The 20,093-nt window shown below is 36.7% G+C and overlaps 1 protein-coding gene across 1 annotated transcript in view; it reads left to right on the top strand.

The window, feature by feature from the left end:
• MAPK11 (mitogen-activated protein kinase 11) overlaps positions 1–19,888 on the top strand; it is a 41,803-nt gene extending 21,915 nt beyond the window's left edge. The window contains exons 3-12 of the mRNA XM_034421225.3: positions 233–291; positions 5,247–5,358; positions 7,982–8,011; positions 8,115–8,162; positions 11,271–11,385; positions 11,918–11,989; positions 12,697–12,776; positions 14,350–14,428; positions 15,185–15,358; positions 19,016–19,888. Of these exons, the coding sequence (XP_034277116.1) occupies positions 233–291; positions 5,247–5,358; positions 7,982–8,011; positions 8,115–8,162; positions 11,271–11,385; positions 11,918–11,989; positions 12,697–12,776; positions 14,350–14,428; positions 15,185–15,358; positions 19,016–19,089 (843 nt within the window). The 3' untranslated portion in view covers positions 19,090–19,888. The remainder of the gene's footprint in view (positions 1–232; positions 292–5,246; positions 5,359–7,981; positions 8,012–8,114; positions 8,163–11,270; positions 11,386–11,917; positions 11,990–12,696; positions 12,777–14,349; positions 14,429–15,184; positions 15,359–19,015) is intronic.
• Positions 19,889–20,093: the final 205 nt, after the last annotated feature.

A 20,093-nucleotide genomic window follows, 5' to 3' on the forward strand; every position in this document is an offset into this window, starting at 1 on the left:
CTGAGCTATGAGAAGAAGAAAAAAAATCAGTCCTAATTAACCTGTAAGTACAATTGCACTCTTAGCAATTAGAATTCAACAGTTATATACAACTGATATTGTTGACTGAAGTATACCAAACCTCCGTTTCTATCTCCAGTTGTCTTTGTCTAGCAACCTGCAAATACAGAGTGTAAAATCCTGTAGTATCTTATGCATTTCATTAGGTAAAATAGATTTTTTTTTGTTTCAGGTTATAGGATTACTAGATGTTTTTACACCTGCAGCATCAATAGAAAATTTTAACGAAGTGTAAGTAAAGTTTAAAATAAAATTGATAGTTGGCAACTTACTGGGATGTGTAGCACTGGCATTAAATAGCCAAAATCAAATGTTTATAAGTAGAATTAATTTCAGTGATATAATGAAATATGTGATTAACTTTTTCTGTTGCATCTGTCAAATCTCAAAATATTTAATTGTGATGAAGTACACCTATCAGAATACAGTTTTCTGATATGAAGAAAGTTAAAAGGGATTTTGGCTTACTACTCGAAGTAGGATGTTGTAAGATGAATCATCTTTTTGTTTAATCTTGTTTTGTAAGGGCAGTAATTTAAAATGTTTTTAAAGGAATGTTAAATGGATTAAGATGCTTAAGAAAACAACTCACTTAGAGCATTTTAGTAACTAACCACTTTCTTATCACAAAATCTTTTGTTAAGTTGATTAGCTTTTGGCATGCTACAGGACTTGGTATTTCTTGTTTTTGCCCCAGAAAACCAATCTGGTTATCCCTCTGAGAAATTTTACATGCTATAGTAAACTAAAAGGAAAAGGCATGTTTGTGTAGTATTGTTTGTATTCCTCTATCCCCGTAAAGCATTTTGAAGCTGGCTCTGCAATTGACTTCATTCCTGCTGGCCTTGGAATGATAATTTTTAGCTTTAGAGTTTAATAATAACAAAAACAAAAAGCCCTTGGTTAAAACTTGAACTGTAAATTGAATTGAAGATTAAATCAACAACAACAACAACAACAAACATCATCATCATCATCATCATCATCATCATCATCAAACTTCCAAGGGGACTTACTTTTGCCACTACTGTTCAACATCACATTAATTCCACTGACAAAAATTCTACAAAACACAAAACTGGGATACCAAATCTCAAGCCAACATAGCAACATAAATCATCTACTATACATGGATGACTTAAAAATGTATGCGAAAAGCTCTTGAACTTAAATCAATACTCAACACAGTTCAACTGTTCAGCAGTGACATCAAAATGAACTTTGGACTTGAAAAATGTGCTATATTATCCATGCAGTGAGGAAAAATGGAAAAAATAAGAGGAATAGAACTGGGAAGTGTAAGCATAGTAAAAGCATTAGCAAAGGATGACGGTTACAGATATCTAGACATATTGGAAGCAGATAACATCTTGAATGGAAAAGTCAAAGAGTTAACACAAAAGGAATACCTCAGGAGGGTCTGCAAAATATTAAAATCAAAGCTGAATGCTAGAAACATAATTAAAGCCATTAATACATGGACATTTCCAGTAATACACTACCCAGCTGGAATCATCATCTGGACTTTGGCTGAACTGGAAAACATGGATTGGAAAACACACAAACTTTTGTTAAAAATAAAAGGCAGAATATAAGGAAAAACAGCTGGATGACAGATTAAATCGATGGAAAACCAAAGTTTTGCATGGACAGCACTTGAAAAACATTGAAGGAAAATGTGATAACAACTTGACGTGGGCATGGCTTAAGATGGGAACCATCAAGAAAGAAACAGAAAGTTTAATACTTGCTGCTCAAGAACAAGCACTACAAATTAATACCATGAAAGTGAAGATACAAAACACCACTGACAATCCAAACTGCTGACTTTGCAATGACAAAGTTAAAACAGTTTCACATTTAATATGTGAGTGCAGCAAAATTGCGCAAATTGGTTACAAAGCTAGGCATGATCGAGTTACTAAATTAATCCATCCACTGGTCATTATGTAAAAAATATGACTTATCTGTATCCAAAAAGTCATGGGAACATAAAGTGGAAAAAATAGAAAATGAGAAGGTGGTGATCTTATGGGACTTTCAAATACAAACAGATTGTCATTTGGAACACAACACGCTAGATATCACAGTTGTCAAAAACTGAAGTGTACAATTTATTGATATCGCTGTACCAGGAGACGCCAGAGTCAAAGAAAAAGAACTGGAAAAAATCACAAAATATTGCGACCTGGCCATCAAAACTACGCGATTATGGATGAAACATGTAACAGTGATATTCATTGTCATCGGGGCACTTGGTACCATGTCCAAGAATTTTATAAAATACATCAAGAAATTGCAGCTTCCTGCAATAACACCAGCGGAACTGCAAAAAACTGTGCTATTCAGAACATCATACATCTTAAGAAGATACTTGGTTGATATCTAGGATCCTGGCAGCAATCCGTATCAACCATTAGTGCCAGTCAATTATATTTGTGATAACGTTTTTAAATGTTCAGTTGACTGAATTTCATGTTTAATGAATAAAAGAGATCATGATGATGATGATGCTTTGGAACTTCAGAATTCAGACGGACAGGCACCTGCCACATAACACCCCGGATTTAACAGTTGTTGATAAGAAAGACAAAAAAGTCTAGATAGTGGATGTGGCAGTGTCTGGAGACAGCAGAATAGAAGAGAAAAAATTGGAAAAAACAACAAAATACAAAGACCTACAAGTAGAAATAGAATGACTATGGCAAAGGCAAGCAAGGATAGTACCAATAATAATAGGCGCCTTAGGTGCAATCACAAAACAGCTGGAGCACCATTTGAACACCATAGGCATTGACAAATTTACCATCAGTCAATTGCAGAAGGCAGCTTTACTTGGAACAGCTTCCATCCTGCAATGATATCTGTAACACCGTCAAACATCCAGATTTGCCTATCCCAGGTCCTTGGTAAGAACTCAATAGGTAAACAAAAATGCCAAACCCAGTGTGAACATCTGGCTGACTGTGTGAAGAAGGAGAAGGAGAAGGAGAAGGAGAAGAAGAAGAAACCCTCTTCTTGTTGCTGCCAAGAAATGTCCTTGTACCTTCAGTACTTTCAGTAAAAAAAGTATACATTTGCCCATTTTGAAAATGTCTGAGCCATTAGTATGAAATAAAAGCTGTCTGACTAGCAAATTGTCACTCTTAAGCAACAGTTAGAGCATGATACCATGGTTTTACTGCTAGATTTTCCCAGCAGTGGTAGCCATGGATGTATATTGAATTGAAGAGCCACTGCATTAGAAGTGGAGAAAGAGTAACAGCTTGTTTGACCCAGAAGCTAGGGTCGTCTGAGGCAAGAGTTTGCTGCATGCTAGTTACATAAGCAGGAAACAAATAACCTAGGCAATTTATTTCACAGTACTGGAATTGTGAAATTGACTAAAAGGTGGGACTTGCCCGTAAGAGTGCCTTGTGAACTCTACTATTAACCTCCAATGTTGAATAGGGGAAGGCAAGAATTCCTATAAGTGAGAAAACGTTCGTATCCTAAATCTGTAGACTTACAGCAGTACAGACTCCAAATTGTAAAATATATACTTTTAAGAGGTGCTGTAGCTAAGCTGGTACAATATACAGATGGCAGCTTGAGGACAATTTGTCCTAACACACGTGTGATGATAAGTTGGACCCATGCAGTTGCCATTTGTGGAAGACCCGTAAGTATGAATTGAGAAGTTCCATGGAAAGATGGAGACTATATAAATATACATAAATATAGGAACACTGTGGCTCAGTGGCTAAGACGCTGAGCTTGTCGATCGAAAGGTCGGCAATTCAGCAGTTCAAATCCCTAGTGCCACGTAACGGGGTGAGCTCCCATTACTTGTCCCAGCTTCTGCCAACCTAGCAGTTCGAAAGCACATAAAAAATGCAAGTAGAAAAATAGGGACCACCTTTGGTGGGAAGGTAACAGCGTTCTGTGTGCCTTTGGCATTTAGTCATGCCGGCCACATGACCATGGAGATGTCTTCAGACAGCGCTGGCTCTTCGGCTTTGAAACGGAGATGAGCACCTAGAGTCCTGACCCCTAGAGTCAGGAACGACTAGCACATATGTGTGAGGGGAACCTTTACCTTTACCTATGGAAATATCAATAGTCTGTTCATTTGAGTCTCAGAGCAGAATCTCCATTGGTGGGACATACTTAATGCAAGCAGTAAATTACTTCCAGTAATATATACTATAATGATTTTCTTTTCTGAGTCAAGGTTGGGATATGTTTTGAAAGGATCATTGGAAATCCATAGTCTGGTACTTTATACAACTAGAGTTTTGATAAGTAGTCTCTTATCTGGATTAATAAATAAATAATATTCTTGACATTTTATTCTCCTAGATCAGTGGTCCACAATCATTTTGGCACTAGGGATGGGTTCATGGAGGACAATTTTTCCACAGATTGGCAGGACGGTGGTTTTGGTTTTGCTCGCTGGAACGCTGCTCACCTTCAGCTGTCCCTAACCGGCCATAGACCAGTACTGGTCTGTGGCCTGGGTATTGGGGACCCCCATCTTAGATGACCTAACATTTCTTTTCCAATATTTCCCTATATGAGCAGTGGGAAATTTATGGTTATTCAGATACATATTTCTGGAATCTAATTCCCATAATATCTGATGACTATTTTGAATACTAGGTTAGAGAGGAATTGGAATTGGAACCTTTGCTTTGAGATAACCGTTCCCCTCTGAAGCAGTTCCTTAGTGGGTGAGAGAGGTTACCTTATCCCTTGTCTTTGTCCTTTTCTTGTATACTATTGGCTTAAAACTCCACCAAAATCTGTGCACCGCAGCCACAAGTGTCCTTCTCACAGGGGAAAATCTTTTCATCAGAAGTGAACCATTGAATCTGATTTCATGGTTGTGTTTAATTACCCCTAATTTCCTTCTGTCAATTAAGATTTCAGATTTGGCCATTAATCAGCCCCTAGTTGTATCAAATGCTCGCAAGATTCACAGCCTGGAAATTTAAATTGTACTAGTGAAATATATACAGTTATAATAAAGTTTTCAAAGCAACGTTAAAAGCAATTACGGTTGAAAAATGATTGAATCTATAAAACCATTAGGACTGTAATTTAAAAAAATACCCTATTAAGACTGTGAACTCACTGAGGATTACTTTCAAGTTGACAAGAAATTGCACTGTAAATGTCTTCATAATCTTGGTTTTGATTTGCAGGTATCTTGTCACCAATTTAATGGGTGCTGACTTGAATAATATAGTGAAGTGTCAAAAATTGACAGATGACCATATACAGTTTCTTATATATCAGTTACTTCGAGGACTAAAGGTAAAAGCCACGGGGACATTTCATTTAATTATTTATTTTAAAGTATTTATCATCCATCACAATCCAGTATGATTTTAGGCAGTCCACCACACCATACATTCAAAGCAAAAGTAAGACAATAAAGTTCATGTGCAAATAGTAACAATCATCAATTGAAATCTTACGAATGAAGACGAATATATGTGTCCCATGATAATGCTGCAGAATCCAATCTGGGTCGATCACTGGGACTCCAAGAGGGACTCCAACATTATGGACTCCATCATGGAATCCAACAAGATGGACTCCAAAATGAGCTGAAACTGTGGAAAACAAAACCTCTGGTACCGGTGACTGACCCAGATTGGATCCTGCAGTTGAAATCTTACACATTTTAAATACCTTTTAGAGAAACTAAATTGAAGACCAAATACTTGCTGACTGATTTTTGAAGATGCCTGTAGAATAGGAGCCATCTGCACCTCTGGTGGGAGAATATTTCATAAAGCTGAAGTAAAAGTAACTGTCTCAATAATGCTGGAACTTTTTTCTTCTTCTTTTTCATTGTGCTGTCCTTTTTGTTTACAGCTACAAATAGCACTAGTCTTACAACCATTCATTTAGTGACTGAAGTTATAATGGTAATGAAAAAAATGACTCATGGCTATTTTTCACAATTATGCAGCATCCCCATGGTCATATGATCAAAATTTCTGCACTTGGCAACTGGCATGTATTTCTGATGGTTGCAGTATCCTGGGGTCATCTTTTGTGACTTTCTAACAAGTAGAAGTCAATGGGGAAGCCAGATGTACTGAACAACTATGTTACTAACTTAACAACTTCAGTAATAAAACTCTGGCAAGAAACGTCGTAAAATGGGACAAAACTCACTTAACAACTGCCTTACTTAGCATGAGAAATTTGGAGCCCAATTGTCATAAGTCGAGGTTTTTTTTAAATATATATATATATATATTTTAAAGGAATTGAGAATACATCTTTTCAGTTGGTAAATTTTAACTCCAGTGTGTAAGCTGACACCCAATGAATAAATAGTCACATTTGTTTACTTGAGATCCTCTTTCTAGCAAGAACTGTTGAATCAAACATTGTATGCTTTTTATTTCAAGGGATGCTGCTTATTTGATTTACAACATAAAATTAATTACACTAAAGTGCTTCTCCTTGCAGATTTCAGGGTTAATGATCCGATTTGGAAAGATATTGAATGTGAAGCCTGCCATTTCAACACTGCTTTATCAATTAATTAATTAAACAACCTTGCATAACTGTCTATCTACCAGAAGAAATTCTGGGGAGCAAACAGACTAAAAATACAATACTCTAAAAATAGAAAGACCATTTAATACAATAAAACTCACATTGATCTATCAACCACTATGCCAGCTCCATCAATGTCCTGGCCCCGGTGCCTTGAGAAAAGCCAAGACTTCATTGCATTCCTGGAGGCCCACAGGGTCAGGGCCTTCCATATTTCCTGTCTCCCTCACAGAGCAACTCTGTGCAGTTTCTAAATAAGTTATAGAAAGAAGAGAGGGAAGGAGGGAGGAAAGGAGGGAGAGAGATATGATGGAGACAGAGAGATTGTGATTGGAGATTTCCCTGTGTTCTTACCAGCATTAAAATTCTGTATTTTGAATCACGGAAAGTTGTTTCATAAGGCAGGTATCATGACGGAGGAGGTACTATTGTATGTGGTTATGTATTGAGTCATATTTTGACTTGGAAATCAATTGATTTTCCCTTTCTTTATTATATTGTTGTTAAACATACCTCATACATTATATTATTTTGGTACAATGGCATTTATGTTGTTTAGTATTGACTAAATATTATTAATACTCTGATGTTTAGACATCAAATCTTTTTGAATCTGATAGTTGGAGATTAGTTATGGCTCTCCAGTAGAACTAAGAATCATAGAACTCAGTATTTGAAAAGGACCCAAAGTATAATCTAATCCAGTCCCTGCAATAGGCAATTTGTAATATGTGACCAAAGAGGATGTTTTTGCAGGACCCCAACAAATTGAGAACAAAATATGATTTTGCTTTTCTGAAATGCCTGGGAAATCCATATATAATCCTCTATATGTATATCCACAAATATCCACATAAATAATATCCATTCCCATGGTGATGCTTTGGTGATATTCTTGCTTTTCAGAAAAAAATATTTTTTTTACAAGACACAGAATATGCAGGTTCATATGTAGCAGAGTTTTTGAGACTTTGAAGTTCCATGCATTTTGGAGTAGGAATTAAAACAAGCCTATCAGCCAAGAATTTAGGATCTTTTGTGGTACTGTACTCTCTTTTTCTTTCTCTGATTACTGTTTTCCAAGAAAGGATTTCTAACTGGCAATCTTTATTCTCAAGGCTCCTAGATTGGATTGCAAAGAGTGGTGGAGTTTGCACTTTAAAATGCCATTTAAAATGTAATCAAAGTCCATGTATGATTCATCATTGTGAGTTTGTAGTGTGGAAATAAATGCAGCCTAACTAAAACTTTACTTTGTAGAAAAATATGAGTCAAAGCAAAATGGTTTCTGATAATCATATTCATTCAACTGTATCTGATTTCTGATTTTGACCTTACCCGTTTTCTCTTCATGTTGCAGTATATTCATTCTGCTGGAATCATTCACCGGGTAAGTTTCTATCACTGATAGGATGCTTTGTATACTTCTGCACTGACTAGTTTCATCTTCTTAAATTTAGTCCTGTTTTAATAGTCTTTTCATTCTGATTCAGGACCTGAAGCCCAGTAATTTAGCTGTAAATGAAGACTGTGAATTAAGGGTAGGATTCATGCTATTTTGATATTCTCTCTCTCTCTCTCTCTCTCTCTCTCTCTCTCTCTCTCTCTCTCTCTCTCTCTCTCTCTCTCTCTCTCTCTCTCTCTCTCTTTCTCCCCCTCCCTCCCTCCCTCCCCCATCTCATCTATCTAAATTTGCTGCCAATCTCACCATGAAACAACTCTGTTAAAAGCAATAAAACTATACAAACACACACACACACAGAGTAATAATAAAATTTTAAATTATGGTAAGAGATGGAGAGGGAAAGGAACAAGATGTGCAAGCAAATCATTGTCCATTATTACCTAAGCTAAACAACATTTACAAAAAGTGTGATATTCATAGAATTATTTAATTTAAAAGTAATAGGAATCATCTTGATTATTAAATAGGCTGCTGTGGAAGTTTTGGATCTTCATTCATGACGGTAATTGCATCTAAAGTAACTGCTCATAATTGCATACTAGACCTTGCAAGTATAAATGAAAGAATAGATACAGACGGTATCTACATTGCTGGAATTAAAGCCTAACATTTGGAAAAGAAGATTAACTTATATATATTAGCAACAAATAGGAACCTCCTGAACAGATGACAAAATTACTATTGATTTTTTTCTGAATCTTTATACCAAGATATGAAATTCTGTTTTAGGACGTGTCACTTAATAATGTTTGTACCCCAATTTAGGTACTAATGCACAATAATGTTTTCTCCAAGATAAATATGGGCATTGGTAATAATATAAGTGATTATACAATTATATAGATCAGTTAAAAATTATTCATCACTTGCATACTATTTCATGGAATGTGAAATCCTGGCAAAAGACACAATCTGAACAAGTGCCATTTACATTTGACCCAGAATGGATCTGTGCTCCAGAAAATATTATCATAAAATAATCCCCCTCCTACTTACCAGTAACATTTAAAAAAAAAAAATCCCTGTCCAAGAGAAAATGATCCTGATAATTAAGAGCCTTGGTGGCGCAGCAGACTAAAGCACTGTTAAGTAACACCAGCTGCCTGCAATTACTGCAAGTTCCAATCTCATCAGGCTCAAGGTTGACTCAGCCTTCCATCCTTTCGAGGTAGGTAAAATGAGGACCCGGTTTGTGGGGGCAATAAGCTGACTTTGTGTAAAAAAGAACACTGCTTGGGGGGGGGCGAAAGCTCTACTAAGCAGGTATATACAAAAGTATGAAGGCTATTGCTTAAAAGCATTATAAGCCGCCCTGAGCCTCCAGAAAAGGGCGGCATATAAATCGAACCAATAAATAAATAAATAAATAAATAAGTGAAGGAGAATATATAAAAAGCCAAATAACTTCAAATAACGTTATTATGGATTTGGTGAAAGAGAGAGAAAAAACCCTTGGCATCACTAGAACAGTTAACAACAACTACTACATGGTTGAGTGATTCTCAACCGTGTCAACTTTAAGATGAGTGAACTTCAACTCCCAGAATTCCCCAGTCATCATGCTGGCTGGCCCTAGTTAGCTGTCATTTGTTCATCATTGCTACAGAACTTTGTAGCAGTCATAGATTATGAAAGAAAGGATATATTCCTAAAATGCATATAATCGCAGTCTATTTTATCTTTGGGTCTTATTTCATTTAAAAGTTATTGTCCTGTCTTATAAATGTAAATTATATATTTGAATATGGTAAAGTTGAAAGCATGCTGAATCAGTATAACGTTTCATGCCATTTGCATGATTAAATATTCTGTTAATTCCTAATTTGATTATCTGGAATAAAGTCCATAAATCTTTATATTACAGTTATCCCTTCCACTCAAACTTGACATGTTATTTTGTAGTAGAACATAATTCTCCCATCCCATGGTCAGATGACTTGATGCCCTATTTATATTACTTTCCCATTTCTGGAAATTGGAACCCCTATTGTATGTGTAAGTTCACCTATGTGATTAATAGGCAGTGTGTCAAGAGTGCCTCAGACCCTATAACAACCTGATATCAGATCCATTGAATTGACTTATAAACAATTATGTTGGGATCCTCAGTTGAGGGCTGAAATGGTGGACTATCACTTCTATCATTCCTGCCTGTTGACATGCTGAACTAGACCTACTGAGTTGAACAATACCCAAGACCCACAGGTTCCTCAACCCTGTGCTAAGACATGCAGCCTGGTATTGGTGGGCATAAAGGTCTTTCTTCAGGGATATAAATCAGCCAAGTATTTAGATTTTAGCATCAAGGTACTATCTTAAAAATCTAGCCTCTCTATGATTTGACATGTACAATGAATTAAAATGCTGGTGTTTTAGCCAGATATTTAAGATAATAGTACCATTCCACTGAAATCAATCTCAAAAATATTGTCCTCTACTTTGTGCCCTTTACCAGGAGCCTCTGTCAAAATTCAGCTTTTCTGCCAGTTTTATATTCGGGCCTGTGCTGGCTTTAAGAAAAGATGGTGAGATGATTGGAATAAGCTGAGATAACCCATTGTGTTATGGTTCAACAGAATTACATGCTATTTTTCTTCAAACCACCCCTCAATTTGTTCTGCTCTATCTCAAGGCACTGTGCAGACCAGAAAATTGAGGTATAACCTGTCATGTAATTTAAAGGCAGAAGGGCTTTGTTAGTTGGAACTACTACTGTTTGTTTTTTTACAGTTTCCCTGGATTTGAATCATGAGATGATGAAGATTATAATTATATCCTCTCTTTGTTTTGTATAATTCAAGGAGTGTACAAAAGTAGCTACTAGTTTCCACAACAACAACAAACCTATGAATTTGTGGGTTGGGCTGAGGAGGAGTGACTGGAAAAGAGTCACCCAGTTGGCCTTCATACTTATGGGAGGACTGGAACTCATGGTCTCCTGGTTTCTAATCCAATATCTCTGGTTTGTTTGGTTTGGCCCTAATAGTGGGTGGATCCCACCTACCCATAACTAACCTACTAACCCCTCTGGCCTACTAACCCCTCTGTGCCAGGCGCTGTCCTGTCTTCCAATGTCTGTGTCTTGTCAATGTAGTTTTTAATGAGTTCTGATAATCAGAATAAAAAGCAGTGGGAACATTTAATATAACTAAAATGACAGGAAACTTTATTCATTATTCTGTAGATTTTAGACTTTGGCTTAGCCCGGCAAACTGACGATGAAATGACAGGCTATGTGGCAACCCGATGGTACAGAGCCCCAGAAATCATGTTAAACTGGATGCATTATAATCAGACAGGTAAAGTAAATATTCTTTCTTATTAATATGTACAGTGGCAGGAGTGTCAAACTGCTTAGATCTGGACCACGGGACCACCCTGGAAACAGTGAAGGACTGGCTCATGGGGCCTCTGCCAGTGAAAATGGAGCTCGGGAGGGCCACACGACACCCCCACCCCCACCCCCTGAGCTCTGTTTTTGCTGGCAGGGGTGCAGGAGGCTGTCCCAGCCAAAAACGGAGCTTGGGAGTCCGTTTTCACTGGAAGAGCACTCGGGCCACAGTCCCCACCCAAGTGACGTCAAGTTGGCCACGCCCCCCCCCGAGGTCAAACACAATCCTGATGCAGCCCTCAATGAAATCGAGTTTTACACCCCATACTATGGGGTGTGTGTGTGTATATACATACATATATATATATATATATATATATATATATATATATATATATATATATATATATATACACACACAGAGAAAGAGAAAGAGAGGGGGTTTAGGTAGGTCTTCGATTGTACAGTGTCTCTTGACTTGTGTATTTATGTCTTGGCAGTTGATATTTGGTCAGTTGGATGCATCATGGCAGAGCTGCTGAAAGGGAAGGCTCTTTTTCCAGGAAATGACTGTATCCTTCTTCTTGTAACCCCACCCCACTCCTTGACCCAACCCACACATACACACACATGGTAACAGACTGCAGATCTTGCTTTGTACTTAAAGCTTTTAAGGCATTATTAGACATTAAGCAAAATTGCTATAGCAAACACATAGCAAATAGCTAAAGTGACTGTTTTTCACAGCTGGTAATAGTCATTAAGGCTCAGAACATAATGTGTCCTTAAGCTGCAGTAGGCCGACTAAATTTTATTCTTATGTGTCTCATTTAACTAATGACCAGCAAACAAGCACAGCTTACAACAGCCAGTACTTTGTAAGTTGATGTTGAAGGCCAAAGCTGCTGAGAAATCCATAATTTGTTTGGCAAGCCTGAAAGCCAGCGGCTAATGGTGGCTCTTATAGGAAGCAAATTAAGGAACTGGGCAAATAGTTTGGGATATGATGTAATAGTTTTTAAATAACAAGACCTGGTGATTTTCACACTTCCCACCCCAATTTCTAGGCTACAGGAATTTGGAGACTGGTGATAATGCTGATTCAAAAGCCTGGCCAATTTGTTGATAGAAGTGTCCATCTCTGTACATCATCTTTTATTCTCCTTTCTATTTTAGATAGAAGAACAAAGAATTACATGTGTGTTTGGCAGTTTATATATGCATATAACTCCTTTGCTATCTTTCCTATCTTTCTTGTAGTTTTCTTAAACTGTTACAGATATCGACCAGCTGAAACGAATAATGGAAGTAGTTGGTACACCTAGTTCTGAACTTCTCAAGAAAATATCATCAGAACATGTAAGTATGATTTATTAATAACACTATCATTAATTTTTTCATTTCATCTGTTATGTGACTGACACTGATTTCCTGACAAAGTTCTTTTCAGTTGCATGTTTTTATCAAGTTGATTTTCAAATATGAGTGATCTTATATATTTTATACACCTCCAAAGAATTGGTGTTTTTGATATGACCGCATTGTGGGTTTCTGAGTATCAAACAACCAATAAAAACATTTGATTTCTAGTTAGCATAATTAACCAATTGTTGAAGCAAATATTTCTAGAGAAGCATCCTTAGCACCCTTACATCTTCAGAAAGATGTAATTTCTACAGGAAGTCACTATTGTTTTTTTTTTTTTAATTTTCATCATATTATATGGATCTTGTTTTTGTTTATTATATGAATCTCTGTTTACTTGAAATATATAAATTTGAAGCATATCTAAAGACAACATATAAGCAAATATATTGGATTTCTATCAAGTGAAACAATGGATGTAAATAGCGAGATATTTTGTTGGCAAAGGTTACTTCCTATATTTCTTGTGATCATCTCCCTTTAATGTAATTTGTAGCAAAATATGGTGATTTCAAGGTTGGAAATAATGTCTCTTGGCAGACCAAAGTGCCTCACTACCATGTTTCCCCGAAAATAAGACCCTGTCTTATATTTTTTGAACCCCAAAATAAGCGCTTGGCCTTATTTTTGGGGAGGTCTTATTATTTTGGAGTATGTGGAGCAAGATGGGGCTCCTCTTGCTGTCTTGCCTGATTTCCAGCTCTGTCTCCCTAACCCTAACGAGGAAATGGTGGGGACCAGCTGCGCATGTGGTTAAATATTTATGGGGAAGGCTTATTTTCAGGGAGGGCTTATTTTAGCGCATGCGCTCAAAAGTCCGATTGGGCTTATTATCAGGGGATGTCTTATTTTTGGGGAAACAGAGTATTTACATCCATTGTTTCATTTGCATAGAAATCTAATCTATTTGCTTCTAATTTGCTGGAAGATATCTGTTGAAGAGCAGACCACTTGCCTAATATAAGGCTATACTGGGCTTGTAATTTGCTTATTACCATCTCTTTCCATCAGAATTCTGCCAAACATTTCCTAACAAATGGTCCCCCAAAAGTCTCCTCTATATTTTTTTGCATTTTAGAAAGAATGGCATTTTGATCTTTCTAGTCCTGCAAAATTTCCTTTGACCTTTATACTGGTGGTCCTATTAAATGATAATTACAATGAGCAGCTCGTGTGGATCTTATTGGAGTAGAAAATTATGGCATCTTTTCTCTAATCATATCTGTCCTTGCTCTTTTTTTACAGATGTGCATATAATTAAGGAGATTAGGAAGCTCAGGAATTTTATTCTGTCTAATTAAAATCTACATTGAACAGCAAGATAAATGAAAAGAATGATGAAAAATATTTTCATCTTCTGTTTCTCATTCGACTACATAATTTGTACATTTTATAAATATTTGGGGACATTTGATTATAATTGAGTGCAGTCACATATTTTCAAGGATGAACCATTTAATCTCAAACTTTGAATTTATGCTTGTTTATGCAATTTCACATTTTGCAGGCCAGAAAATATATAGAATCTCTACCATACATGCCTCAACAGGATCTGAAAGTAGTATTTCGTGGAGCAAATCCATTAGGTAAATACTTAATATTCACTACTATTCTAGGAGGAATAGTCACTTTGAATGGAAAACAAATCATTACTGCAAAACTCCAAATATCTTCCGTTTAATACTGAGAGTGGTTATAAAAATTGCATTGGGTACAGACGAACTCCAAATGAATTACTCCTTCAGACCATTTTTTTTATAAACTAAGCATTATTTCTTTTTCATTATATTGATTACTTTTAATATAAATATTCTGTGATGTGGAGCAGGGTGCCTGGGATATCTTTGAGAAAAAAGAAATAATATATATAGAGAGAGAGGAAGGCATAGGAGTAAAAAATAGGTAGTAATTTGCCAAGTATTATTATGTAAATAGTTAATGAATCATTTATGTCAAGGTTCACAAATATTTTAAAGTGTAGGTACTTTTGGAATTTTGAGAGCATATTGTGGCTATATCATAAAACAAGTACTCTGCAAGGGTTGTCCATTCACAATATAAATACTGGGTTACATAGATAATGAAATATCTGTAAGCAAATAAGCAAAGGAAGCAAACAGCAGGCAGAAAGTGCCAAAGATCCACGGCTCATCCCTAAACCACGTATATTCTTTTGTACTGGAAATAAATTGTTAAACACATAATTTGTATCTCAAGCATTGAGATCTGCCCTGAGATTAGGTTGGAAATTTTGGCAGTGGAAGTGAAAATATCTAGACGGTCTCATTAGTTAATTTAAAATTGATCAGCTGCTTTATATTAGTTCAATTTTTGATCTCTAGCTGTGGATCTTCTTGAGAAGATGCTCATCCTGGACAGTGACAAAAGAATAACAGCCTCGGAAGCACTTGCACATTCTTATTTTGCTCAGTATCATGATCCTGAGGATGAACCAGAAGCAGAGATGTATGATGAATCAATAGAAAATAAAGAAAGGGTTATAGATGAATGGAAAGGTAAGAGAGTATTTTCTTTGGGGCGTGAATGTTATGAAGGCTTAAAACATATCAAGCATTATTAAGTATCACAAAGATAAATTTACAGAAAGTGAGGAATACAGCCTAAGTAGCAGAGTCAAATATCGATGCAAATATTTGTGCAGAAACTCAGGAAAATGTACATAGTTCTCCATCCTTCTGGTTTCCCCCATAAGAATCCCATAGGTTGGACTAACCAGCTCAAAAATTACCAAATGAACTTCCATGAATGTGGGTGGACTAGAACATGAGTCCTCTGAGTTCCAGGTCAACACATGAACCACTTTACCAGACTATCTTTCATATATATAATTTTATAATATAATTTGGATGTTAACGTATTTGAGGTTAAAAGAAATTTTCAGTGCCAGGGTGCAAATACTGTTTCAGCTAGGACTATCATATCTGGAGTGCAAAACTCAAGACAAGAACTTGATGACAGCCTAGAATATCTAATATCTGGTAGTTCTATGTATGTCTTTGGTGCCATCTAGTATTCATGTGGATAAAAAATGGACAAAAAATGGAAAGAGGGACACATAACTAAGGCAGAGTATCAGCAGATAGCCCGAAACTGCAAAGAGGAAAGCAAAGGCTCCGAATGAACTAAGACTTGCAACAAAAGTCAAAGATATTTTTTTAAAAAGTTTCTTTCAATATATAAATAAGCAAAAAGTCAAGGAAACGTTCAGTCCACTAAAGAGAGAAGATGGCAAGGAATTAACAGGCAGCAGAGATAAAGCAGAACTGCTTAACTCAGTCTTTGCATCAGTCTTCGCTAAAAAAGAAACTGTAACTCAATCTACCTAAAACATAACTATAAAAGACAGACTAGAAATAAAAATTAAAATAAGCAAGAAAATGTTTAGAGAACACCTATCTGATCTTGACGAATATAAATCACTGGGGCCTGATGGAGTACATCCCAGCATTCTAAAGGAGAAGACAGATGTTATCCGATATCTTATAAAAATCCTGGAACACCAGAGAATTACATCAGGATTGGAAAAAACCAAAGGTGCAAGTACAGATTAGGCGAAACCTGGCTCAAAAAGAGTAACTGTGAGAGGGGCCTTGGAATGCTAGTGGACGATCACTTAAATATGAGCCAGCAGTGTGCGGCGGCAGCCCAAAAAAAGCTAATACAATCCTTGTTTGTATAAACAAAAGCATAGAATCAAAATCAGCATGTGTCATTTAGCCATGGTTTAGTACTGGCAACTACTAGAGCACACTATGTCTCCAGTAATTCCCCACTGAATTTTCATCAAAACTGTTGCAAGAGCATATAAATAGATTAAGGAAATTACGGTACTTTGTTTCATAACTTCTGGTGTGTCTTTTATCAAGCTTCAGGAAATACTTTCCAGTAATGTTTTCCTTCCTTTAAAAATGCAGGAAAATGCTAGAACTATGTGAAAAATTCTTGTTTTAAGAATTGGTGAATATAGGTAACCAAAGGACACTAGGCTGTTCAATTTTTTCATTAATCTTAAGCACATTTATTGAGTGCATCATTAAATACATATGCTTTCATGGTTCTAAATGCTAAAAAAATGAGTGTCCATGAAGTCTCACGTGGAACTTTTCTTTCAATAATTTTAAGGGGTATTTCTTTGTCAACTTCTAAGAAGCCAGACTTTAAAAAAGTAAGGGATTATTACTATTTTTTAAAAGCCTCTATGATTCCATTTTACTTATTTGAACTAAAGCCCTAGACAAAGAAACAGTGAAATCTCCTTAAGGCAGTGGTGAAATCTAAAATTTGTTACTACTGGTTCTGTGGGCGTGGCTTGGGGGGGGGGTAATGTGACTGGGTGGGTGTGGCCAGTTTTTTTTTTTTACTTTTAAAAGCATTTTTTCTACAACCTCTTCGGCGAAGAGGTTGTAAAAAAATGCTTTCAAAAGGCTCTGACGATCCCAGCCGAGTTGCCTGATCGGCAGAGGCTTTTTTAAAAAGCCTCTGCCAATCGGGCAACTCGGCTGGGATCGTCAGAGGCATTTAAAAGAAAAACAGGGTTTTTTTCTTTTAAAAGTCTTTGATGATCCCAGCTGAGCCACGCGATCATCAGAGGCTTTTTTGTTTTTACTTTTAAAAGCATTTTTTGGCCAAAGAGGTTGTAGAAAAAATGCTTTTAAAAGTAAAAAAAAGCCTCTGATGATTGTGCGGCTCAGATGGGCATGGGGGGGGGCAGGGATTTTTGCTACCAGTTCTCCGAACCACCCGCCTCCATCGCTACCGGATTGGGCGATCCGGTCCGAACAGGGAGCATTTCACCCCTGCCTTAAGGTCATTGGTTTTGTTGATATTTGAAGTTCCGGTGGTGGGATCCAGTATACGTCTTTCTAGATATGTGTAGTTGTACCAGGTTTGTGGTTGTCATGGCAGGTGTGAGACTCCAAGTCACCCATGACTAGGCAGTTTCAATATGTATATTTAATCCCAAATCAAGATTTCTATGGTAATTGAGTGCTATTCCAGAGTTACCCTGACTAATACCCTGGAAAACAAACTCATGTAGAGGAATGGATGGTACATGGATAGTTTCCCTACATCAGGGGTGTCAAACTCAAGGCCCAGGGGCCGGATCCGGCCTGCGGGGTGCTTAGATCTGGCCCACAGGGCTGCCCTGGAAACAGCAAAGGACCGGCCTGCAGTGCCTCTGCCAGTGAAAACTGAGCTCATGGGGGCCATGTGCGGCTCTCCTGATCTCCGTTTTCACTGGCAGAGGGTTGCAGGAGGCCATCCCAGCCAAAAACTGAGCTCGGGAGCCCATTTTTGCTGACAGAGCACTCAGGCCACCATACAGTAGACGCCCCTGACATGAGTGATGTCAAGGTGGCCATGCCCACCCTGACCATGCCCACTCTAGCCCCCATAGTGCAAACACAACCCTGACGTGGCCCCCAATGAAATCGAGTTTGATACCCTTGCCCTACATTAACCCAGCCTCCCATTTGCAGTAGCCCTCATAATCAGCAGACTATCAAATAATGCTTTTGAAAAGCAAGGTAGAAATCTTATTTAAAAGGTTCACTAATTATTACATATCCTTCAGACCTAGCTGCATCATAGTGTGTCCAGACAAACCTGGCTTGGAGAGATTAATTCCAGATCAGAATTTCATGTAGAATTAAATCCTCAATAATAGAAGTTTTTCTAGCTATTCCAAAGCGGTATTTTGGGCCCATAAGCACCATCACCAAGACATTCTTGGATGGACAATTACATGAAGAGGAGGCCAGACACCAACCTAACATCCTTCCAATTAGCCTTCCAACGTACTTCCTGCAGTTTTCATGTATTTCTATTCCTTAAAGTAATTTTATGTGAAAGCAACAGTGTGTTCATAAACTTATATGACAGTATAAGTTTATGAACAGCCAATAAGAAGAATCTGTATAGAAAATAACAAATTTGAGGCTGTTATACTAATAAATTAGTAAATTTACTAGTAAATTAAGCCAAACAAAATGTTTGTACTATAGCAAGAAGTTAGCATTTCTCATATACCTGTAATCTTTTCAAGTTTGTGGATTTTGTTCATAGTTTTCACGTCCTATAGCTTTTTAACTGCAAATATATCATATTAAAATATTTCACATTTTCTCTTACCTTTGCTCTTTGTTTTAAAGAACTAACATATGAAGAAGTGATCAGCTTTAAACCACCTGACTTGAAGATGGATAGCCTTGAAATTGAACAATAAATCCAGACTCCTCTTTTTGCTATGCTTTACTCTGAAGACTATAAAAGATCTAGCACTGCAATTCAATTTCCTATATGACAAGCATAGATTTTACAATCCAAAGATCTTGGAAAAGCTACAACAATGCAAGCAAATCAGTCTGAAGAAACATACATTGGGAAGGGAATTGTCTTGTACTACGAATGTAATAACTGCAGAACATTAAGTACTGCTTCATTCTGAAAAATGATGCACTGAAGTTTGTCTTTTTAAATTTTGTCTTCTCTGCATGTTCCCAGTGTAATGCCAAAAATTGTGGCTTTTTTTTTTAAAAAGAGATTATTTTCTCAAATTGTATAGTTAACGCATGAATGTATGTGGAGACAAATAGAAATCCATAGAAACAAATTCTTATTTTTAAGCATTGTTTTTCTTCTTTTTAATTTATAGTTAGTGCCATTAGAAAAAGGAGCCAGTGTTGTAAATTAGACATACAGTAAAATATACTTGTAGTTTTACCTGTAGCAGTTTCAAGAACATGAGTGAGCAACAATTACAAATCAGTCAAATTTATTGTTTCCTGATAGTATTAAAGTTTGTCATTGTTTCTCCTGTAGTTGTAGAAAAGTGCAGGACACAAGTTTTATTGGGAATTTTGCACTATAGTACAGAGATCCACAGCATGAGGTCTGGAGGAATAGAGTTTATCTTACATGCTTGAGCTCTTTGGAAGATAACTCTCTGCTAACACAATTTTTCCTGTAATTTTGCAGTGCCTCTCTTTCCATCTTCTTGTCAATAAACTGTTTCCTTTTCTAAATTCCTATAGCTTTTGTTTGGAAGTTGCATTTTAATCTAGCGAATATGGAATACTATGAATGGACTGAAAGAAAAGACAGTTTCTGGAGAAATAACTGTTCATCAAAATATGTTGAGTATACAAGTGGGCAGTCAAGCACATAATACTAGCTAGCAAAATATGGTTACATCAAAATTGCAGGACTATGGCCATTTTAAAAAAATGG

This window comes from Pantherophis guttatus, chromosome 7 (assembly GCF_059756535.1).
Source record: "Pantherophis guttatus breed Tessera chromosome 7, ASM5975653v1, whole genome shotgun sequence".
In the NCBI taxonomy this organism is placed as follows: domain Eukaryota; kingdom Metazoa; phylum Chordata; class Lepidosauria; order Squamata; family Colubridae; genus Pantherophis; species Pantherophis guttatus.